General features: G+C 42.9%; 1 protein-coding gene across 3 annotated transcripts in view; it reads right to left on the bottom strand.

Moving 5' to 3' along the window:
- Window positions 1-25512, bottom strand: part of MAEA (macrophage erythroblast attacher, E3 ubiquitin ligase) — a 94529-nt gene that overhangs the window by 50407 nt on the left and 18610 nt on the right. For all 3 annotated transcript variants that reach the window (XM_006276381.4, XM_006276382.4, XM_059721475.1), the window contains 2 exons: window positions 24909-25091; window positions 16910-17113 (listed from right to left, as the gene is read on the bottom strand). In XM_006276381.4, the coding sequence (XP_006276443.1) occupies window positions 16910-17113; window positions 24909-25091 (387 nt within the window). The remainder of the gene's footprint in view (window positions 1-16909; window positions 17114-24908; window positions 25092-25512) is intronic.

Here is a 25512-nt window from a genome sequence, read left to right as displayed (position 1 = left end):
GGGGTGCTCTTCAAAAGCAGGACTTTTCCCCACCCAACCAGATCTGCTCCCCAGCAATTATGGGGGACAGACCTTGCTGAGCAGGGGAAGTGAGGAAATCACATTGCATCACGTTGTTTTTCTGCTCTACGGTCTACGGGCACGTCCCTCCTGGGCACCTTCCTGCTGAACGCTTAAGCTAGAAATATACATTCCCTGAATGAAACGGGTCAGCTGTGCCACAATGTGTTGCAATGTGACCCCATGTGTCAGCTCCTAGAACAGAAAAGCATTAATTTCAGTATAAGTCACAGCTCTTGAACTTGTTAGCAGCAGAAGCAGCAGCAACAGTAACAGCAACACCTGCACCTGCCATTTTTTGGTCCAATAATTTAGTATTTAGCGCAGAATCAGGACTGGGTATGCATTTTATAGTAATCAGTGGTTTAAAAAACAAAACAAAAACAAAATCCTGCTTCTATAAAAAGTTGATGATTTATGCTCAAGAGATCATGGGTAGAGGGCCAGGCTCCCTGCTACAGAGGAAGGCAAAACCCCTCACTGTCCACACCAATCTGACCATGGGGTAAAGTTCCTTCCTGACTCCAAATATGGCAATTGGTCTAATCCTGAGAGGCAGGGAAAGCTCTTTAGCTAGGAACCTCCAGCTTTTTTCCCCAGCAGGAGCATTGGCATAACACAGTTGAAGTCCCCAGCCTTGGCTGTAGTCAACACCCAATGCCTCTGGGAAGGCTTAAAAACACTGACACATGTAGCAGAAAAAGAGGGAAAGGGGGCAACCTGCAAAGCGCAGAAGCATAGGAAATTATAGAAAATAGCCATTGCAATGCCTAGATTACCCCTGACCTGTGGCTGTCCAACTTCTTCCTGAATACCTCCAGTGATGGAGAGTTCACAGCTTTCCTAGGCAGTCTGTTCCACTGCCTCACTAGTCTCACAGTGAAGAAGTTTTCCTGGATATCTAATCTAAACTTATTCTGCTGCAACTTCAAGCCACTGGTCTGTGTCCTCCTCTCCGCAGCAAGAGATAAAAGGTACTTTTCCTCTTCATTATGGCAGCCTTCAAGTATTTGTCAGAATGCAAGAATCCCCTGTTCTAATAGCATCCTATAGCCACTGGACTCGTCATATGCCTTCTTGTTTGCTCTCCTGGCCAAACAAATCTTGCTGTCTTACATATTCAAAGGCCAGCTTCAACAGGAGGGAGTCCCTGAGCCTCCCCTGGAACGTGGAAGATAAGTTATTAAGGCACTCCTCTGGGATGTGGAAGATAAGAGACAAGTCGCTTCAGGGTGGGGGAGGGATTAGAACCAATGTCTTATTTCCTGGGCAAGGGCTCTCACCACTAAATTGGGCAAAAGATGGCATCAACAGCATATCTAGCTCCTCCATCTGTTTTATAGAGATTTGTATACATGTTCTTAGCATCAAACTTGCTCCACATGCTCCAATTTTGCCAAGAAAGCAGGCATTTACACATAGTTTAGGTGTCTCCCAGTACCAGTATGGATTCAAACAGAATCAGGGTGAAAGTTATGAGCTTAGGTGAGTGGCATGGATTGCAGCAGCCCGAGTCTTGATGCTTAGTGATCTTCTCAGGACAAAACAGAGATATCTAATGAATCTGGGTAAACCGTTTTGCCACTGCTGAGTGTGGCCGATTTAGATCCCTCTTTGCAACTTAAGCATAATTAAAGTGCCTACAAGGTTGATTTGGATCCGGCCTCAGGATAAAAAACAGGGACGGAGGACAGGTATTTGTCGGATGACCTTTAACCATCAGTAGAAAAACCCAGTGTTCATCTGTCACCATAAATCCTGTAGACAGACATTTCAATTAGTTATTCATACATTTACACAAAACACACATCATATGCAGCATAATGGTCTAAGACAAAAGGAATTTAACCATTAAAATTTGTATTTTAGGGTTTGTTTGTTTTTAGGGTTGTTGTTCGTTTTGTTTTGTTGTTGCACCAGATTATTGTGCAACAGCTTTCCAACTGGTAGGCTGGTCTATGCTGAAATTCGGAGGATGAAGGAGATAAAAGTCAATTTAACAGCAACATTAATAGCAGACATTTACAAGCAAAGTCTACTACTCTCCTAAACTTACACAATGAATGTAATCCGCAATATACTGTGTACTTTCCTCGAGGGAATTTTAAAGACTGTTCAGCATACTCGTACAATTTGTAGCAACTTGTTTTTGTGGTAAGGTGGATGGGTGAAGCCAGAAGATTTCAGGCTCTAAGAGACAGAATCCAGAAGATTTTAAAGGAGATGATATGAAGAGTGAAGTGATTAAATGAATTGTTTCTCCTATGGGAGAAGCAGCAAAGCACCAGCAAAGACAAGAATCCCACAGGGTTAAGAAGCAGTACTGGCCATGGGGATTTGGTAACAGGAAGAGAAAAGAAGGGTAGGGAAGGCAAAATGTCCTCAGCAAACAAGAGGGCTGAAGTCCCACTGGTTAAAGAAATAGGTCCCCTAGGGTGGTTTCATAGCATATGTCAAGAACAGCAACAGTTTGTGTTGAAGTGCAAGGGTAGTACAAACTATTAAGAGAATGTTGCAAGGAAGAAGTCACAAAACAGGAAAAAGTAGTTGGGCAAAGCAAGACTTGGCCACACTACCAAAAAAGTCAAAAACAGCACCAACTAAATGTGGGGGACCTTCTTCCTCTTTTCCTGCAATTTATGTTGAAAAAGTAACTTCGTCCTTAAAAAAATATTTACACCACCAACAGAACTACAGAGAAAATATAGATAGTAACTGTGAATGATCTGCCTGACCAGAAGCCAGCTACAGAGTTAGTTTTTGAAATGAAACACACAGATGGCCAAACCACAGACCGATCAAAGACCAAAGCAAGTTTTGTTCCCATAGCATATAGACTGAACTTGTACATGAGCTCATCTGGTGTGACATCCTACTATTATATTTTATGCAGTACCCCTTGTTAAGCACAATAATTAGTCTGAAATGTATCTGCCAGGAAATCATCCAATCCCGAAACAGCAAGACAGTATTCACCATTTTTTCAGCAGATCGTTACAAAGAATAATCTCATCCACGCTATTAAATAATTTACCTTCGTTCCCGTTTGAATTTGATATGCAGTTCTAGACACTGGTTCTTGCTTTGCCTTCTTTTACCAGATTAAAGAGCTTTTAGTACATGTTACTTATGTTACTTGCCCTGGGACTGTTTTGTTTTTTTTTTTTTTTGGGGGGGGGGGGGGGGGGTTGTGCAAGATATGCACTTGCAAGGCAAATGAAAAATGTGAGTTTGACATATTCAGTGAATACTCTCAGCTAAATTAAGGGAGAACCAAAAAACTGAGCAAACCTAGAAGGGGACTTGGCCAACAGAGAACCGAGGAAGTGGTAGCAGCACTATCAATATCCTCTTCCATCCTGTAGCCCAACGGTTATAGCATCCACTGGGCAAGGGGGAAGGAAATCCATGCAACAGGTTCAACTTCCTTCTCTGCCAGATCTGAATAAGGGACTAAATCCAAGACTTTTTCACTTCACTGGGCTGTCAGATGTAAGGAACCTCTATTTTGTCACTCTAGACCACTGCTCTATTAAAATGCCTGTAAATGAAACAGCATAGTTTGTTTCAAGTTGCATGGAAGTGTCATAATTTAACCTGCAACTTTTTATTTATTTACCAAAAAGACTTGCTTGAGGTCAGGTCAACCCAAAATTAAATTCAGTTAACTTTCTGGTTTGGGTGCTGAACTTTAAGTCAGTTATTTGCACAGTCCTAATAGTCTTCCCATGAAAGTACATTTACAGTGAAAGGGGGTGGGAGTGGGGGGAATCATTGCTTAGTCTTTTATCTTCTTTATCAGCTGAACAGCAAAGCAGTTCAATTTATAGCATTTACTCCAACTCTCAGATCAACATTCTCTGCATTTTTTCAGTATCTTGTTTTTCTGAAAAGGATCAAGATGCATGCAGCATTGTAGTACTGCTTTTACCAATGTCAAGGACAGAAATATAAATTGTGTTCCTATTCTCATGCCCCATTTATATGTACATGGATTGCGTTAGTTCTTCATGGCACAGCTCCACACTAAAAACTCATATTGGGCATCACCATGTTTTGTCAATACACCCTTCTTCAGCTCAATACACCCTTCTTCAGCCCTGGTCATACCTACACCTCAACAACTCGACAAACCCTCCCGAAGCACTGGTAGGCTTTTGTCACTGCACATTGCAAACAGCCAGCACTGGGTAAAAAATAAATTCCTAAGAGGCCTCACAGGGTAACAAAAAACCGTATGCTTTCCAGTTTTTCATAAGCTTTAGGGTTTTTTTTTCCTGCTATTAGACAAAGCTTTACTCGGCAGAATAACCAGAGGTCCACAATGAGGACCAATTTCATGCTCAAGCTGTGCCACCATCTACACAGTAAGTCAAAGACATTTGGAAGGGTGCAAAGAAAGGGGGGTTAAGGTGATAGCAAAAGAAATGCATCTTCTTTGACAAATCCCTTGTAACAGGGGGCCTTCCTAGGACTGGTTTGATGTTGGCCCGCCCACCTGTCTCTGGGTTAACTGCCTACCTCTCTTGTCTGCCACACCTTGATGATATATGATTATAGTGTTAATTAGGTGGGAGGCTGCCCATTTTGCACCCTGATGTTTTGGGGGAAGTCTACAGCTCTGTTCCACCCCTACACTGCGGTCCAAGCCTCACAGATGGCATCTCAGGCAGCTAAACTCAGCCGTACCCTTCACCCATTAGCTGTGGTCCCCTGTCTGGGGCCTCTGACTTCCCCTTAGATCCTGGCCCTGTCTCAGGCCAGTTGGGATCCAGAGCCTCTTCGTCCTGTGAGCATCCCTCGTGGTGGACCCCTGGCCTTTTGACCCCTCTCTGGGTCCTGGCCCCAGCATGGACCAGCCTGGAGCTGCTTGCCTGCTTTTACCCTCACAATTCTGCTGGAACAACTGAGCCACAGGCCTCTCCAAGCTCTTCCAGGTCTGGGCATTCCCCAGATGGGCCTATGAGGGGGCTGGAGATTATCAGGTATCCCCAACCCACCTTTCACCAGGGAGGTAACTGGCCTGGTATTTCATGGGGCTGCTGCGCCATCAGCAGTCTCACCAGGCCTTCCTTCTCTGGTAGGGTACAGCTTTAGGTCATGCCCAGGACCTGAAGCCTCCTCCACCCCACATCCCCAGCCCATACAGTCCCAAGCTGTTCCTGAGCCTCAGCTCCGTCAGCTGATGTCTCTCTCAGGGCTGCTAGCAGCAAACTGCTGCTTCACCCTATTTATAGCCTGCTCTCTAAAATGACCACTGCAGTCAAGCACCTGGCTGCTGCCTGTTCCAGCCCTTGAAGTGGTAGGTATCAACAGTGCCATGCCACATCTCTGCAGTAGAGAAAAATTCAGACCCATGATTTTCTTATCAGTGGGTCTGAAGATGGTTAATGAGGCCAATCTGGGATCGACAGATTGCTGCAATTCAGGCATGTGTTTCTGTGCATGATGGGTGGCTCCGGATTCTTGATTTGGTCTGTGACATGCTCTTTCTGCCACTCCTATTTTTCCATCTCCTGTTGTCCTGGTAAGGTTTGAAGTACTGAGATGCTTGCAGCAGACTCTTCCTCCATCTGGGGTGGTCTGGGCAATTGTCTCCCATGAGCTGATGTTGCACTTTTTCTAGCTGGCTTTGAAGATATCCTTGAAGTGCTCTCTCTGTCATCCTCTTGAGCATATGCCTCTACTGAGCTAGGAGAATAAAACTTGCTTTGGGAATCTGGAGTCAGACATCTGGCCCAGCAAAGTTGATGTTAGATGATCATTGTCTCAATGCTTGTGGTGTTTGTTTGCGAGAGGATGCAGTTGTGATCCCCAACTTACTGTCCATGTCTCAGCACTGTACAATGTACAGAAGACACCTCAAGTCATTGGAGAAGTACCATCAATGCTGCCTGCAGAAGATCCTTCAAATCCAGTGTGAAGGTAGATGCACCAACTTTAGTGTCCTCTCAAAAAATGAATATATTTAGATCGTACCTTGGAGACAAGACAACCCTTTGTTATACTGTACAGTGCCAGGCACAACAAGGTTTCTGGGTAGCACTGGAACAGAGAACAACAGCAACAATGAATTCAACTGCCAGGCCACTTGGGGGAGCCAGCAGAGCCCAACCCCTCCTTTAAATCATGTATGTAGGCCAATCCAGCAAGCATGTGTGCTGTATACCTATCAAACATTTTTAAACTGACAGAGCAACTTTTTCCCTTAGTATGCCCAAATACAGAGGCAAAATTTGAATGAGCCATTCTACCAAGACTTGGGGCATGGATAAAGTATTTTCAGTCTGGGAGAGCAGAAAATCAAAACAGCTGTGCTACTTAGGTGACTCCGCTTGTCTCTCAGTTTGAAGAACGAAGATCTTTGCTTCCAGTGTCATAATACTGATTTACTGTCAGCTGAAGCTTCAACAAGTTAAACAAAATGGATAGTTTGAGGCTAGATGAATAGTCTGGGTCCATGTGGACCTTTTCCTAGATTTTTTCCTATGATAAAGCTTCTAGTTAGTCACTGTACAAGAAACTGCAACATTTTCCTAAGGGCAGCCAAATACAAGATTAATCAATGTCTAGCTTTCTCTTCTCTAAACAAGACAGAGGAAGAAATATTATAAAGTCAGAAACAAAACGGAAGTAAGAGTAAAGAAAATACTCTCCAAATTAGGGCCACAAAGTATTTAGGATACTACACAAAATATTTCCATGTTCTTCCTTGCAGGTTTTCCCTTTTTAAAGGAAAAGGAGAGGAATTCTTCCACTGACTTCCTAATGGCAATTTATTTGGGATCAGATGACTACACTAACTTAGTCCTAGATGGAGCAGAGTTTATAGATTAAAAACAAATGATGCTTTATATAAAGTTTGAATTCATGAGCTGCATGCCACAGATGTCAGACTGATCCGTCTTGCATACCAACTTCTGAATGAGGACACAGACATTTCAAGGTGCCTGTTCATTCCTCATCTTAGACAATTTAATATACTGGAAAAAAAAGTAGACTTTTGAGTCCTGTGACACCTATATTTATCACACCAGAAGCCTATTTGGCAGAAGTTATATGATAGCTTAACACCCAATGGAGCTATTCAGCAAGAAGAACATGAAGGGAGAGATCAGCGATGATTTCCTACAGAGAACAGCTTGGAAGTGTAGACTTCATTAAGTTGAGAATCATACACATAATAATGCTGTAATTCCATGAAGGGTTTTGAGACCAAAACCACAAAAAGCAAAAGCTGAAGTCTCACATTCTGGATGTTCCTGGAAGAATGGGATAGTTCTACACTTGTTTGTTTTGCATCATGTGCTAAAATAACTAAAATTTTCCGTAGCAGCATCAGCAGAGACTATGAGCTTGTCTTGATGTACATTTAATACACCGTGACCTTTTCTTTCCTAAGATACAATTTTGTGGATTTCCTTAAAGTCATCCTGAGACTGAACAAGCTCTCTCGTCTTCATGTTTCATAGGCATGTTAATTGTCCCAAAATATATTATTAATAATTAAAAACAAGTATATTAATAATTTACAAAAACATTGCAACGTTCATTCAATTTTATATAAATGATTTTCCCTCCACCACCAAACTGCGTAAGAGGTAGAGAGGTGTATCCCCTCTGGATTCACACAGACAAGATTTTACTCATAAATTTTTTCCCAATTATTTGGCACTACCCACCTTACTTGAGCAATGATTTAATATTAATGTGACATCTAGACACACATTATAATACTTGCCTTCTTCACACAATATTTTGTAAGTATCACAATGAACCCTACCTCCTTAAATCTCCTGTTCTGGAGTTGTAGATTTTTTAAGAATTAAAATCAGCTCAAAGATACTTGCCTAAAGAATGCAAATTAAACATGAATTTCCATTTCAACCTTTTTGGGAGGAGATTCAGCATACCTAGATAATATCAAAACTTGAGGTGCATTCATTTTTCTAGCATACCAATACTATTACCCATCTGTTTTAATGGCATTTTCTTCCTTCACAAGGTAGTATGCCAACTTCAGTCACAGAGGATAGTCTCCAGAAAACAGAAGTGAAACCTTATCTGCAAGTACCTCACGGTGGCAAACAATGGCAACATTAAAGTCACATAACTCATTACGAGAGAGAAAATCCGTTGGATTTTTTAGGCACCAAGCCATCACAGAATGCCTTTACCCCACGTTGATTCAAATGCATCGTCGTACCGTAAGTTGTGTGTGTATGGCGAGGACGGGGAAGAAATGTATATTCAGCTTAGTCAGTGGGAGAAACACAGATGGATTCTTAATAGTTAAGTTTGTCTTAAAAAGCTAGCACTATGCAGGTTCACTATGTTTGTTCTCTTCGAAGGAAAAGATTAATATATTCTAACCTTGATTAACTCAAACAACCAGAAGAGTGGCAACCAATCTAGCCACTGGGAATGGCACAACAATTGGAAGAAAAAAGAAGAAGAAAAAAAGAAGACCCACACACAACACCACGACAACTGAATCCTGAACAATGCATCAGGGAGATCGGTTGAATCCAGTTTGTCCCTTCTCAGTTGGCCAGTCCCTAACATTCAACCACTCAGTATTGCATCATTAAAACCACTCAATATTTTTCTGCTAAGAACTATGGCATTTCTAAAAGACACCCAATTTTGGGGATACTCCAATAGGATCACATAATTGTCTGAGATTTCAGAAAGAGAAACTATTATAGTTCATAGTAGTTTTCATAGCTGGTAGGGTCGGAAGGGACCTGAGCAGATCATCAAGTCCGACCCCCTGCCATGGGCAGGAAAGAATGATGGGGTTAAACGACCCCGGCTAGGTGATTGTCTAGCCTCCTTTTCAAGACCCCCAGGGTAGGAGCGAGCACCACTTCCCTTGATTATTTATCAAAGATGCGTTTCAGGGGGAGACACGGGAAAAGACTAGGGAAGTCAATTCACTGGTTTGCTGACAATTACCTGTATAACTTTGATAAACTGAACTGCTTGATAATACAAGTAGAGGCCCTTATAATACTTATCGAACATATTTCATGCCCAGGCTGTAAAGACAAATCTTTTGAGACTAAATATAATTCATTTTTAAGTAATTTGCATCCTCAGAAGACTCCATTTTTTTTCAGACTATCAAAACCTTGGAAAACCAATTGATGACAATGGAAAGTGTTCAGTACTGAACATTTCTGAAGAGCCTGGCAGATGCCTAAATACTATTTTGTACTTTACTGTCAAGTCTTAAGATGCATATTTAACACTACAATTGAGGCATTTAATGGTATGTGAGGGTATCACATTTTGGTTTGGAATCTGTGTGCTCCTTCTAGTCATTAAATACTAGACTTTTCCTTGTTTTTCCATTTTTCCCAACAATATCTTCTTGAGGAAAAATATACTCCAGGCAGTTGTGTGGATATTGATCCAAGCCTAAGTTTAGGCTACTATTTTTTGGAGAAAAAAAACAACTGCTGTACATTTGTAGACAATCTGGGCATTAGGGATAGACTTTATTGAAAGTATCATAAGAGAAGGTGCCAACATCAGAAGCAGGTTCTGCAGCAAAGGGTATAAATCTGGGTTGCCCCTAATCCAAGGAGTAGTTTTCATGGGTACTGGAAGAATCGCTAAGTCTTCTGTTCAACACCAGGACAGCTTCATAATTGCAAAACATTTGTTCTTCCTAGATTTGCAATTACATTAAAAGGTGGCCCACTTCATCATTTAAAATAGTTTTAACATATTCTATAAACATTAGATCTTCTTTGTTTTTAAATAAAATTTATCTGTAAGTGACCACTATTGAAATGTTCTACAGGGCATTTCACTTTTGATGAATGACAAAGATAAGTATAACAGTGTTGTAGAATATGGAACTACAAAGTTTAAAATTTAGGAGATACTTTCCCAGAAAGTTAGATCTTTATATAAAATTGCAAATAAAATTATGCATTTTTGATGTTGGTTTTGCAGTCCAAGGTCATAACAGAATCAAAATAAGATCATTATTCAGTTTAACAAGCCAATACTGATGAGCCTCATTTATATGCCATTACATTAAAAAAAAATTCTTAAAAATCTAGCTTTTTATTCTTCTATCTGAACTGTTTTTCAGCTCATTAGAGAGCCAGAAAATAATAAATTACATAAAAATGAAAAAAAATGCAAGAACTCATATTTTTCTGTTCACATTTAGGTACACATGCTAATTAAACATTTTTAGTCCTTGATTGTCCATTGTCTTATTTTAATATTTCTCAGATCACTTAGTGAATAGTTTTTATGGACTTTCCTAATCATCAGACCCTCAATGTTATTTTCCTATAAATATATTACATGCCAGAAAAAACAGTTTAGTTTTACATTCCTCCAATGCCCTTAAGGTTTCTTAAAAGACTTTCACCTTCAACTCTTCTCCACATCTACATGACTCTTTCTGTAATCAAACATCACTCAGTACCTATTTTCCATTTAACCACTTCTGAATAGTACTGCCACCATATATCTGTGCAGGATTTCCATGAAGAAACTCAATTTACTAGTAACAATTACCTTTTATGCCAGGGACCACCAATAATGGCAGACTGTTGTATACAGCAGCAGCCAAAACCATTACACATGAACAAGTGCTTACTATGCGTGTTGAGTGAGGGTGGGAAGAGTTTGCTGCTTAGCAAGTTTTATCCTCAGAAAAAAAATTCCTTTCTGGCCTGTTTCTCTCTGAGGAGGGTAATAGCTTGATACTTAGAGGGAAAAGCAGCACAGCAGGTCAAGGAAGCCTTGAATATTCAGAGCCATCGCAGTTACAACACTGAACTTAACAGAAACAATTTCATACGCATTTGCCATGACTGGTCTAACAGCTACGGAAAGGAGACGTACATAGGATTCACAAGTTCGGCGATACCAGCCACTAATACAAACATTGTGTGGCTTATAATGCCTTAATGCTAAATAAATACAGTTACACAGTCTCTTTTGATGGGGGAGAAGGGAGGAAGGACCAGATACAAGTAACAGAGAACTCAAAGTGCTGTTAATTTTGCTACATGCATTAGAACACAACAGTCTCTCAGGACATCTATATTCGTGCTCCAGGAGTGGTGTAGGAAGCTGTGAGAGCCGCTCTAATTAAAGTACCCAGAGCAGCTAGTGTATCAGCATCCCCGTGCTTAAAAATGGCAACAAGGGTGCTTTATCTAAAGCTTGAACGAGCTTTAAATAGTGACCCCGCTGCCATTTTTAAGCACAGGGACGCTGATACAAGAGACGCTGGAGTCTGCTGAAGCATGGTAATTATCATGCTCCTGCAGACTTGATTAATCTTTTCTTTCGATTCATTGCATCTGCTCCAACATGCTGTAACTAAAGCGCGTCAGAGCAGCCTTGCTGCTCGTGTATAGTAGGGTTACCGTATTTCCAGTATCAAAAAAGAGGACATCTGTAGGGGGAGGAAAGGGGAAGGGGTATATGATTGTGGGGGTGCAGTGATATGCTCTACCCTGCCCCTCACTGCTAAGCCATAGCACCCCCAGCCCTGCTGCTGCCTCTCACTCCTGACCCACTGTACCCCACCCCCCAGACCAGGCTGGTGCCCCTCACTCCCAACCTGCCATCCCCTGCCCTTCCCCACCAGCACTTCTGCCCACACAGCTCACCTACTCACACTCTCTTACCTGCCAGCAGTTGCCAGGGCCCAGCGCAGAACATGTGATCCCCTGGCCTCCAATCTCCTTCCCCCTGCCCCCAGCCCCAGTGAGCCAAACCAGAAGTGGCAGGGGAAAAGCAGAGGCAGAGTAAAAACCCACACATTTGCTTGCATTTTAAAAACCTGCCTGGACAGAGAACAGGGGACCAAAAAAGAGGACATGTCTGGGAAAACTTGGAAGTATGGTAACCCTAGTGTATAGATGCCCTCAGTGTTGTAAGAAAGGATATGAGCAAGCTATCAAAACAGTCGGGGGGGGGGGGAGGGGAGTTGGGGGGTTGGAAAGATAATAAACTTAAATTACAAAGTAACATCAACGTAAAATATTTTTCCAAACACAAAGCCTTAGAAAAAGCCTTCAGAGAAACTATGTGGTAAAGTCGCCGTGGAAGCTTTGTAGAAAACCCTTCTACTACCTGTTTAATAAAAAAAAACTGGAGTTCAGTGCTGTAGTCTACTGTTCATAGCATTTATTCTATTAAATTGCATTTGTGAAGGGGTTAATGATTACTGACCTCTGGTATGCAGAAGCCAAAAAAAAGCAAAGCATGCAAGTCAAACAAGTCCATCTGTCTGCTCTTTGCAGCATTCATCCGCTATCTGAATCATTTTAACTAAGCAGCTCAGGGAAAGTTTACTGTAAATACTTGACCTAGTTGGTTTAAATAGGCTGGGTCTTCCCTTTTGTCTCTTCTCCCTTGACCCCCGTTGGCGCACATACTTTGCTCGAATCCTCCTCCTGCAGAACTATGGTTCTGTGAAGTCAGTGGCCTTTATTTTGCTACAGAATACTAGAGAACAGCCATGGCGGACTTTCAGCTATCAAGTCAAGAAGTTCTGAGCAGTAACTCTCATATTCTTTTGGTCCAAATTCTTTAATGGAAATCTCTTGTATTGGGGTGAAGAGTCGATGCTGAGCAACTGAAATCTGCTTTCTACATCAAATTCTGCTTTACTTAAAGAATGCGCTGCTGCATTTCACTCAAATGTCAGTTTATAAGCTTCAAGGAGTTTTGAACAAGCAGTAATACATCTACTTCAAAAGTCTTAGCCAATTGTGACAGTCACTCTTTCCAGGAGCATCTGCCCTTTTCTCTAATGAGAGGTTGTCCACACAGGGAATCTGTCCCAATTTTGTCCAATTTTAAACTTGCAAGGAATTCACTGTTAACTTGTGTTACAAATTTAGCCAGATAAAAAAGCCAGTGAAAAAAGTGCTGTTTTTCTCATTTCACTCAACTCCTGCTACCAGATTTTTCTTCATTAGTTAAACAATTCAGACATTATGCAAATAAAGAGATTTAGGATTGAAAGCAGAAGTAAAGTGCTGATGAACTCAAATATTTTAATCCAAAAATAGTTTTCACATCTCCCAGTAGCTACCGATGCAGCAGCTGGAACTAACAAGTCATGAAGCTTCACAAAGGTGTGATACTTCATACTGTTCAGTCTTGTAAATGGATTATGAAATAGTCCCACTGTAACCCTCCTCACTTTAAAATCAGTGCTATGCCTTTTATTTGAAATTAATGCTATACAGGAGCTGCTACAGAACGGAAAACAACTATAGGAATCTTTACTGCTGTTTAGATGCACCTGCTACATGCAGAGACATGATAATCCAATAGGAGACGGAAAGCTTTGGCTTAAACAGAGGAAAAAACTTCCTCCCACTCAGAGGATCAATGAGATGGAAGATCAAGCATCTGTGGCTACAGGATCAAAAAAAATTGATAGTAGTCCTGTATTTTGGTAGTTCTCTCGAACACAGAGTCCTCTGTAGCCAATAACCGTGAACTCTTGGGAGAAGGGCACAAACACAATGGGATACTGTCTTACTACGCAACATGCTCTTACTGGTTTCTCAGTTTTGTTTTTTTCTTCTCTCTTCCTCTCCCATTTCAATATTTATTGAAGATACTGTTAGCCACACAAAAATCTCTTAGCCAAGGCAACCACTAAACAAAGGAACAGATTTTGGTCAGCAGAGTTACGCTGATGCTGTAGTTCTGGATATAATACCAGGTCTCACAACACTTCAAGCTTTTTCTTCACTGAACTGGTCAGTTTAAAAATGCACTACTGCTGAAAAAAGGCACAAACCAATCTAAACTGAAAGCACTGCATTGCACTAAAGTCCCACTGCTCTCATCTCCACCCAAAGGTACTTGCAACCAACCACAGCAGTCACTTGAAGGAAGGTGACAAACATGCCAATACAATTTACAGTACTGATCCAGAAGTACCTCCAAGACCAACTGGCAAGTGCTACTACAGCTCAGCAAGACAGAATAAGCCAATTTAAGAAAATAGTTCTCAGAAGAAACTAGGTCTTTCCCAAAACATCAACTTTATTTTGCTGAGATTTTCCATAGCAGTTGAAGTACATAAGCCTTCCAGGATCCATAACATGACTTTGCATATGTATAGGAATTGTGCAAGGCCCCAAAATTATTGGGTAGTATGGTTCAGCAACTCCACAAACTTGTGAGTAAAAGAAAGGCAACACTAAGATACAGAGCAGAAGACAAAAGTATTTTGTATAGAGATCTAAACCAGGGGTCAACAATATACATGCCCCCCCACCCCATCCACCACTGTGCCAGATCCAACTCACAGAGAGGTTAGATCCTGCCTAATAAGATATGGCCCAGCCCAGCATGGCACAGAGCAGTGGTTCTCAATCTTTTTTCCACCAGGACTCATTTGTAAATGTTAAGATCTAGTCCCGACCCAGTGCCCCTCACTCCCAACATGTTGCCTCCAGCTCCCCAGTGCATGGGGCATGGGGGGTAGAGGGTGAGGCAGGGGGGGCCCCGAAGCAGCTGCTTGCAGGCTGGAACTCTGCCAGCCTGCAAGGGAAAAGTCAGGTTTCCTGCATTTTTTCCTTTAAGGAGAATCCATTTTGTTGATCCATTTTTAAAATTTGTTCACGACCCTTTCATATATTCTTGCAACCCACTTTTGGGTCGCACCCCATGGGTTGAGAAACACTGGCATAGAGGCTTACGTGGCAGAGTGGTATGCTGAGCTACCGATCCCCTCTGCAGCACCCTCCTCAGCAACCCTCCCTACTACTCTCTTCAGCCTGCACTTTCCACACTAAAGAGGGACTAGCTATCTTCACAGAGGAAAAAGGATACAGTTCAGGGATCAGATTTATGGCCTTCAGCAGAAAGCTAGGTCATAAGTTTCAGCCCAGGTCGGCAAAATGTTGTTGACCGACCCCTGGTCTAAACAAAATATACAACAATACATACACTCACAACTGCTACTTTAGAACAAAAGGGATATGGAGGAAGAGTTTGGAAGAAATTCTGCTACACACATACTTAAAATGAATTAAAAGATTCCCTTAAATATATTCAGTGGTTGCATAATACAACAGAACTCTAGATAGCATATGTTACTGTGATCAGCCTGATCACCACATATACAGTGAAAGTATGGCTGGACAGATGGGAAGCTCCATTAACTGCTTAAATCAGCAGCCTGTAATTTGCTAATAAAAATGCAACGGTGCATTTGAGGACCATTTTAAAGTTTCTGAAGTGAAGTGGGTGTTCTTGGGGTTTAGAAATTTGCTTTCACTCCATGACTTCAACTTTGACTTCTCATTAAATATACACATTGTATTCTCTTGCAAACATAGATAGACACCAGATAAAACACACACCTTGTTTTCTGAAGACACAGAGTGGGGGGAAAAAAATCCTTCCAGTTAAGGCCAACTGTGCAACAGTGTAAGGCCTCCTGGAAACATGGCATCCCAGGAGACTGTCCAGGTGAGACAGCAGGAACTTCCTGGTGTGGCGGGCCAGCAACAAGGTTAGGCCCCAGAAGGTTAAAACAGGACTTTGCTCCTTTTGCTTGCAGGAGCCATAGAAGTGGCAGCCATCTTAACAGCATCAGAGCACTGGCTAAAGCTTCTACTCTTCTCTGCTTGTACTTCAGTGAAGGGGAGAGGGAGGAAATAGTTCACATAAACCCCAATTTTACAGAGGTGTATTTTTTGGGAAAAGGTGTATGTGGTATGCGAGTAAGTATGGTAAATGCAAAACTATAGCAAGTGTGGAGAACAGGCTCTGAAAAGATTGTTTTAAAACAGGGGTGTCCAACCCTTTTGAATGTGGGGCCGGATCACGAACTTTTTATCACCCAGTGGGCTGGCGAGCCATATTCAAAGATGTCACAAGAAGTGGTATCATATCAGGAAGTGATGTCAGTTGACCTTTGACACCAATGAAGTTGCAGGGGTTGACATGCTGCTGGTTGACATGGCAAGCATGATGGGGTTGACATGGTGCTGCAGAAGACGCTTGGCTACAACTGGGTTGACCTGGTGCAGGAGAAGCCGTGGGGCCAGGACAGGATTAACCTGGGGCCCGCCTGGCCTGCCGGTGCCACGCCTGGGTTGACATGGTGCTGCAGGACCCGCCTGGGCAGAACCGGGTAGGCACTGGCCAGGAAAAGCAGCATGCAGCTGAAGCCGGCTTCCCATGTGCTGCTGGGGATGAGAGGAGGCTGGCCAGGTCTGCACCGGCCAGCAGAAGTGGCAGCGGAACCATGTGCTACTCGGGACCAGTGCAGGCTTGTCTGGTCCCGAGCGGCACACGGCTCCGCCGCCACTTCTACTGGCTGGTGCAGACCCAGCTGGGCTCCTGCCGTCCCCAGCAGCACATGAGAAGCGGTCCCCTTGGGGCCTTGCGCGCGAGCGGCGGGGCCCAGAGAGCTGCAGCACCCGAGGGGGAGACTGGCCGAGGAAGCAGGTGCCACCCTTGCTGTGGGGCGGGGCGGGGCAGCGGGGGCCAGCAGTGCCAGTGGCCGCTGCTTGGCCTCCTGCGCAGGGCTGCTCCCCTGGGCCTTGCGGGGGTAAGCAGCTCCCCTTCCCTGGCTGCCGGCTGGGGCCCGTGGGCTGGCCCTGCCCACCTCGCTGCCGCGCCACGCCCCGTCGCTCTATGCTGCTGCCACTCCGTGCCCCACTGCCGCAGGCCGCATGTTGGACAAACCTGTTTTAAAAGGACTACCTTAAACTAAAAAAAAGAAGAGTAAGAATACTGACATTCTTCAGTGCATAAAAAATAGCTGCCACATCACTAATCAATTGGTTTGCTTTCACCAATTTCTTTAATACAAACCGTTACCAACCTCAATGCCACTCTGCCTGGCTAGTTTTACAGCTGTATTATAGTAGCCACAGCGCAAGAGATGTTCCACCATCATGCGATCCATACGTTTTTTCTTCCACATGTTTGCAGCGGCTGGTTGGTCACTGCTATGTTCTTTAAGGTGCTCAATCCTGCGTTTACAAAGCTTTGCACTCTCATCTTCAGCCTGGATTGATTCAACAGCCTAAAATTTTAAGAAAGAATTATTGTTACAAGAGAACAGTTTCTTCTGAAGTAAAGCATAAGCATTACTAAAGCACCAACAGTTCGCAGTGCTTGCTGAACAAGTATGACGAGTAAAAACAACAAGACACTGAACTGCATGCTAACCAGAACAGTAGAGGTATCCAAGCCCACTAGCTACACAACGGCTAGGAACAGATGTTGCATTTATCCACATATAATTTGTGCCTGTGTTTGTCCCAGACCAACAATACCCTGGGACTGGTGCGTACACATTAGGGCAGAGGTGGGCAAAATGTGGCCCCCCACAGGCCGTATACGGCCTGCTAGGCAATTCTGTCCAGCCCAGGGGGCCCCTAAAAATTTTAGAAAATTAATATTTATCTTTCCCTGGCTGCCTGTCACGCGGCCCTTGATGGCTTGCCAAAACTCAGTAAGTGGCCTTCGGCCCGAAATAACTGCTGGCTCCTGCATTAGGGTTTAGTGAGCAGCTGAATTAAGTATCCCTTTTCTGCCACTGAACCCAAGCTAACTGTACAGAGATATTTTGCAACATCCCAGGATAAAACTATTACTACCTCTTATTTGGGAGACTTTAGGCTTCATCTCAGGACAACAGACACAGATGTCTGTATGACGGTCTGTTTCCAACCAATGTTTAACACTACAGAAGAGAGAGATTCATCTGTTCTCTTGTATTTCTCTTCAAATAGGACTCTCTCAAAACTTGACCCAATGAGGCTCAGCCCTTTGAAAAACATATGCTGCAGTAGTTCTTAAATAGAAAAACCTCATTGTGACCACTGTCCTAGCACCATCTCACTACACATGCACTACATGAGCATTCAGGTTTTGCACTCAGATTGGAACAGTTGAGACTTACTGGGCTTGTACCTTTACACTACCCTCCTTCCGTCCTACCTGTACAGTTGTGCTATTCTGTTGTGCGCTGCACGTGGGCACCATAGTAAAGTGGTTCTCAACCAGGGTGCCACAGGAAGCTGCATAATGTTAGCAGTTAGGTATGCAAACACAATTCACAAGATAAACCAATGTTTTCAAATAAGAATCCGTACAGTTACACCCATTCTGATCTACTGTGGTCCGAGTTCTTTGCAACAGAAAAAAGTTTCTGTCTTATTTTTCCATAGTAAAAAAGAAGAAAAGAGCAAGAATTAAGAGCTGGCATTTTCTTAGGGGTGTCTGGAGTCTATGGAGGAGTGCCTTGAGTCTAAAAACTGAGAGACTGGTATGGCCTCTACACTTAGTTTCCTTCCATCCTCTTATTGCAGGAGAGCTATATTATCAGAATTTGTTGGAATGGAAGGGTTGAGAGGCGTGGCCCCCAGTCCTTTGCAATCCTTGAATTAAAGTCATTTATGAACAAGTGCCAGCACCCTTGTCAAGCTGGTGGGCATTGCCCTCATTTTACTTTAGCATTTCTACAGACACTGCCCTACCCCTATTATCCCCAGCTACGCAGATGTATTAGAGCCCTCACCAATAACTGCAGCACATTTACCTTAAGGCAAACCAGGCTGACAATTTTTCAGCCAAATCTCACTGCATGGCTAGCTCAGAGGTAACATAAAATGCACATTTCAATAACACTATTTTTATCGCATAATCACACTTTTTCCTCTCCCTGAATCCTATTGAAATTAGATGGCTGATTAATCATGCTGCACATTTCACTTAGCAATTAATTACAGCCACATTTGCAGCTTGAGGCTAGGTACTTATGACTACAGCACATGACACTAGTGGGTCAGTTCAGATTTTACAAAACAAGTTAGATGTGCACAACTTGCTGTAAGCAGCCAACAGCCGTTTTATTTACTAGTTACAAGACAGTTAATTGTTTTGTAACAGAGCGGAAAAGTAGCAGGCTAGAAATATACTGGGTAATCCTCCAGTGTCCGTCTATGAAAGACACCTACACTGTAATCCAAAAGGAGCACGTTCTGCTTGCGTAGACATATCTAAACTAGCTTTAAACTGGCTGGTTTGGGCCAGTGGCAAAATGGTGTTTATAAAAGTCTGCCTCCTGAGCTTTTTTGTGGGATCCTAGACAAGTTTTTACCAGTCACACTGTGCTGCTGCAGCTATCAGTACCAATGCTACATAGTTTAAACTACACAAGTTGCATTCACACCTTTGGATTGTAGTGTAGACATATTGTAGTCTCACTTTAAATGGAATACTAGTTACTAGTAGTTAACAGAAATCCACTCAAACTGATAGACTGTTCTTGGAAGGATCAGTACCGGAAAAGCAGAAGAATCAGTCCGAAGCTATCAAGAAAGGGAGTATCTTCCCCCACAAAGCCCAACTCTAAAGTATAGATTTATAGGAGAGCCTGAACTAAATCCCCTCATTACTGTCTGATAGAATGATTTCCTGCAATTAGAATAAAAGGTAGCTCATTATGGTGTTTTATTTTTACTACAGAATTTAATTCATTTTTGGAGTGTAGGGTCCAAAACAAATGAGGAAGCACTTGCAATTTGTTCAACAACAGTTTGCTTGTATTTAGCAATACAGTTCTTAAGCCAAGGCAACATTAATTTTCATTGCATGAGACTGGTGAAGAACGGGATATGGGGAAAAAGCCCCCAAGAACTATGATGAATTTGCTGAGGAGATTTCAAGGCAAAAAATCATGAAGACTGAACCCTTTCCAACTTACCTTGAAGAGTGATTCTTGTCGTCTTAGCTGAGTTAACCTCTGGTTCGCACCTAGGGCTGCCGCCACTTTGATCCCTTTGTCAATGTATTTAGGAGGAAGTATAGATCCTTTCCTAGCACCTCTGCAGCAATTTTATTCAGAGGGGCAAGTTCAGAAGAGCCAATGATAGGAAGGGTACTCAGCTTGTTTGAGGGCTATGCAGGAGAGAAATGTAAGGTGTTGAGCTCAGCCAACACCAGAGACCTGTTGTATGGAATAATCTTGCTGGAAAGTCTATTTAGAGAGAAGCAGCTGGTGAAACCCCCTGTAAATAAGGTATGAAAATGTGTTGCTGGGTGTTCAACTTTCAGTTTACTCACCTAGATAGGAAAGGTCCCTTTGTCCTATGCATAACTGAAGAAGCAGAACAATACTGACAAGTTCTTAAGTAACTGGGATGCATTGCTAAGCTAGTGACTGCCTTGTGCTAGTTCTGCAAGCAAGTTAAATGAACAAAAAAGCCTAAAAGTACATCTCACCCCACAAAGTCCTTAATTTCTTCATAAATTTCTTCGTAAAGGATTATTCTTATTTTCCAGACAGGGAAAACAGGTACAAAGTGAAACAAAAGCTGGAAGCAAGGTGAAGATTCACTGTAAGATCTGAGAACCCTGCTTCAGTAAAGAAGGGAAGAGTTAAACTGTTGCAGCCCTGCTCCTTTTTCAAGGCTCAGGATGGGAGGCTTGTGATAATGGTTGCATGCCTGGAGGCTGTAACTAACACCTGCTATAACACTGGAAGTTTTTGCTGCACGATCTATACCAAACCTCAAAGAAGAGTAGAGCAGGAAATTTATTCACAGTAGCTCCAACATGCTACTGAAGAGGAAGAATGCATCATCCTGCCCCACTTCCCAGATGCAAAAGAGGCCCTGTTCTTGCATGCTTTGTATCATTTGGAGCATTTTGTATATTCTCTGGATTACACAACGCGTCACAAGCTTGCAAAATGCTATGAGAATTCTTTGGCATTATTCAGGCCTCCCTAGTTAATAAGCCTACCCACTGCTTCATCAACTGCATCTCATCTTAATAAACCATTTCAGACCTAGGTGTAAGAATAAAAGCCAGAACCAATATCATTATTGAAGACACTTGTTTAAACATTTTCAATGTTTATAGGTTCTGGGCCAGATTCTTGGATGCTGTAAATTGGCATAGCTCTGTCAGAATTGGTTCACTAAGAATGTGTCCAAATTGTGACAGTTTGTGAGGAATCTTGGTTCAAGATAGGATGCTACAATACATTCTGCAGCCCTTAACTGACATCTGAAGTTTGAAGTAGTCTCATTTGACCAGCTGCATATAGGGACACCCTCCCTGAGCTCACATTTCTGGTTACCAAAATGAGCTAGGCCAGGGAAGAAAGTCTTCAGCATTAAGTACCAATTTTACAGCATGTAAAGCATGAAGTTCTAACATGGAAATACTCTATTTGAAGCCAGTAAAACTATTAAGCCTCAGACTGATTTAAATTATACAAATTCTATTCTGCCTACACTTTTATACCATTATCATCATGGTGCTGGAAATACCTCTCCTTCCTCACGTAAGAAAAGCAACAAACCTTACAACCATGTTTTCTCCCTCTTCTTTAGAAGAATGATCTACGCTACTTGATTTATATTCCAGGGCCAGATAACTCCTGGGAGATATTTGTCTAGAAAGGGATCGTGAATTGATGCCCTGAAAGCTGAAATATGACTCTCATAAGTTTCCCAGGGAAAAGTGTTATTGATGAGGTGGTATCTCATAACAGTGTGTCCATGATCTGGCCAGCATGGCATTCCAAGTATTAACTTCATATTAATTACCTGTATAAAGAAGTGAAAGTCTTTGAGGTACCTTGCAATCATGACAGACTGAATATAACAAAGACAGATGCTCTAAGTCCAGGATTACTCTTAGGATACATCTTTTAGTCCCAAATTCAGGTGTGTGTGTTTTTAATTGATTTGAATTGTATCACCTCCAAAATAATAATAATGTTACAATATTTACTTATTTAAATGCATTTTTGTTATGATTTTATGCAAAAATTAAAGAGATGGGGACACACTCTTGAAGCTCTTACAGACAGGCTTTACAACTGCATTAGTCATCACTGTACTTAGCCATATTTGAGGCAGAAAAAACAACAACAAAACGAACTTAACCATCCACTTCATGACCATCACTGCATTCCCCTTCCCAAAAAGGAAGGAAGAAAAGGGCTCGGCCTTGAAAAAGGTCTTCAAAGTAAGATGTGAGCTATTTCCTACAAGCTTATAGTGAAGGTGAAATTGTGAATGAAGCCCTACCAGCAGCCTCTACTGTTTTTAAATGGAAGAGCTCCAGTACCTCTGATGATAGAAGCTCTGGCAGAATGATGGGGCTCAACCATAGGCTTTAGTATTCCTCAGACTGACACTCTAGCCCACTTACTGCCCCACATATATAGATGGGTTTGGTGGCTGCGATGTGGTTCTGCAACATGAGATAGTTGACTTATCTGGCCTCTATGGGTGCTTGTATATGTGACGAAAATTGGCCATTTTTGTGGTTTAATTGCATCATGCTGTACACGTGTGGGGGGTTTTACGATTTAAATGATTTTGCTACGCTGCAAACTAAACCACATCCGCATTTAGTTTAGTCTGTAACGTAGCTATCTGTAACATTGCAGGATTTGACAGCTTGCCCCCCTGCCGCGGGAGAGGCGGGCTGAAGGGAGAAGTGGCAAGGGGCCCAATTCTTTTTCCCCACCCCCCTGCGGAGCCTGCCCATGTCTCCTGTGGCAAAGGGGAGAGCTGCCAATGGGCTGAGCAGCCCCTGAGCTGCTTCCTTCCTTCCATGGCAGTGGCACCTGCTGGGGCTGCCTGGGAGGGTGGGTAGCAGGCAGGTGCTGCCCCAACTAGGACTCAGGGAACAATTGGATTGGGCTGGGTGCTGCCTGTGAGCTAGGGCAGCATCTGCTTGCTCACTGACCGCCTGGGTGGCCCTGGAGGGTGCCACCGTCATGGAGGCAAGGTCTGGGGCCCCCTGCTGGCAGCTTGTCCTGACTGCAGGAGACGTGGGCAGGCTCCATGGAAAAAAAGGACCAGGCCCCTTGCCATTTTTTTTCCCTCCTCTCTCCCAGAGAAGTCTGCTTGTATGAGCTGCTGCCAGGCCATGCAGCCCCTGAGCTGCAAGAGGGGGGAAGAGGGTGGTCCTTCCCTCCATGATGGTGGTGCCTCCTAGGGCAGCCTACGCAGGGTGCTAGCTGCACAGGTGCTGCCCCAGCTCTCAGGCAACACCCACTGGATCCAACTCTTCCCCCAAGCATATGCACTGGAAGCCTACCAGGCACAACTTCCTGCACAAGTCTGGGGAAGAGATGGATCTGGCAGGTGCTGCCTGTGAGCTGGGGAAGCACCTGTGCAGCTAGCACCCTGCCTGGACAGCCCCAGAGGATGCTGCCACCATGGAGAGAAGGATCACCCCTCCCTCCATCCCCTTGCAGCTCAGGGGCTGCATGGCCTGGGAGCAGCTCGCACAGCAGTCTCTGCTGAGAGGGACAAAAGAGCAGCGAGGGGTGATCTTTTTTGTGTTTGTTTTGTTTTCCACAGAGCCTGCCCACCTCTCTTGTGGCTGGGGGCCAGCTGCTGGGGGCCCTGGACCTTCCCTCCATGGTGGTGGAAACCCCTGGGCAGCACCCGCCTGCTAGCAGCCCAAGGCAGCCCTGGGGGGTGCTGTCACCACAGAGGGAAGGATCAGGGTCCCCCACAGCTCAGGGATCACTTGGCCTACTGGCAGCTTGCCCTCTGGCAGCAGATGTGGGTAGGCTCCGCAAAAAGAAAGAGAAAAACAAAAACAAAAAAAGGATTGGGCCCCTCACTGTAACAGCGACGGAAGCCCCTAACATTGAAATGGTTGCTATTTAATCGTAGAAATTAAAAACACGCCATTTCAATTTAGGGGACTAAGCCCCTGTGATGTGTACAAGCAGCCTATATCTTTTTGAAGACATTTCAGATTCCTGAGTAAAATTTCTCTTGAAATCAGAGTTCCTAGTAAAAATTGTAATCAAAATAAAACATGTATATTGAAGCAGAAATAGTACTAAACCCCTTTTTCTAATATTTTAGGCAAGGATAGCGCTGTCTTTTTGCAGCCATTATTATGGCTCTTCAGTGCCTCACACGAAGCTTAGTAATGTGACCTAGAATTAAAAGAAATATTCTTCATTCCATGGATAAAGCCAAAGATAGCATCTAACCACCAAACATGCCACATCTACTCCAAGAACTGCCCCTTAATTACACTGTACTGTTCTAGGTAGACTTCTTCATAAACTGAAAGCAGTGTAGCTATAGCTGCACAGTGCGGCAGGTGGAATAATGAGCATTGGATTCAGTAAGTGGCACTTGCTAAGAAGTGCTCATTAGCCAGTCAAAATACTATGCAGATGCAGCCATAGTGCTTTCACATTAGGAAGCAGCTTGCCCAGAGAAGTGTAGAATGCTTAAGAGTCTTACTCAAACCCACCAAATTTGCCCTGAGGATTGGGCTATAGCATGTTGTATATACAACAGTGAATTTTAGAAAGTTAATGGATCTATTTGCAAAAGAAAGATGTGACATCTTGTTAATCTCTCATGTTGTCCCACCATGTTCACTTAGATGACAGTTCAGATTCTATGCTCAAATTTCTCCTTGGCCTCTTCCTCCAAGATGGTCAGTTAATACAATTTAATTGGTAACCTGATGCGGGTACCTCTTCACGAGACAAGGAAGTGATGAGACCGTTTTCTTAGCTACAAGTGTTTGGGCTCCAGTATGTATATATTCATTCTACTTCACAGAGTCATTTATCTGCAATACTAAATCCTGGGACACTATGTCAAATTTTAAGAAGACACACTGAAAAGCAAGACACATTGCTTTTTCATATTTGCTTTGCAATATAGCCTTAAAGACTCTCTAGCATCATTAGTGCTTACACCTCAAAACACAAAAATACAAAAGCAGGCAATGCAGCACAGCAACAGAGGTAATCTTCTAAAATGAGAAATCATTATGTGATAGATAAGAGTAGAAATAACAGTTACCTTTCTTTTCAGAACACTGAGCTTTTCAACTACTCCATCAAGGAGACTAACAACTGAATCCACAGCAGGACAACTGCTCAATGTCTTCTCCAGCTCTGCAACAACCATAGTAACGTGGCTAGTCTCTCGATCAATGTTTTTCTGTGCAGCTCGAAATCGTTTATTCAGCGTTTCGTATGGTACCTTAAAAGAAAAGAAGAAAGGTTAAAACGAACCTCGGTGTTAGTGTATTTAAAAATGGAGACGTTAGTATTAACCCACTGATACAGACTTTAATATTTCTAGCTTAGCAAGTTGCCTTTTAACTTTAGTAACCAAGACTTTTAAGCTCTCTCATTGGGACAATTAAGCAATTTCCACTCAAGATTATGCTATAGCAAACAGGACAATGTGATCCCTGATAGATTCTTTTTTCACATCAATTTCACTCTTCTACTTTGACCCCAGCAAGTTTAGAGCTTAAATCCTACAGTAATGGAGTAGAGGGAAAAAGAAGGGAAGCAAGTATATTGCAAAAAGAAAAATGAAAAGAAAAACCAACCCACATTCTCAATTATCCACAAATAAAAGGCTTTGCCAAAATAGAAGGTATGTTCTTTAGGAA

This window comes from Alligator mississippiensis, chromosome 2, assembly GCF_030867095.1.
Source record: "Alligator mississippiensis isolate rAllMis1 chromosome 2, rAllMis1, whole genome shotgun sequence".
NCBI lineage: Eukaryota > Metazoa > Chordata > Crocodylia > Alligatoridae > Alligator > Alligator mississippiensis.
Note: the sequence above shows the minus strand (reverse complement) of the source record. Positions and strands in the feature narration are given on the sequence as shown.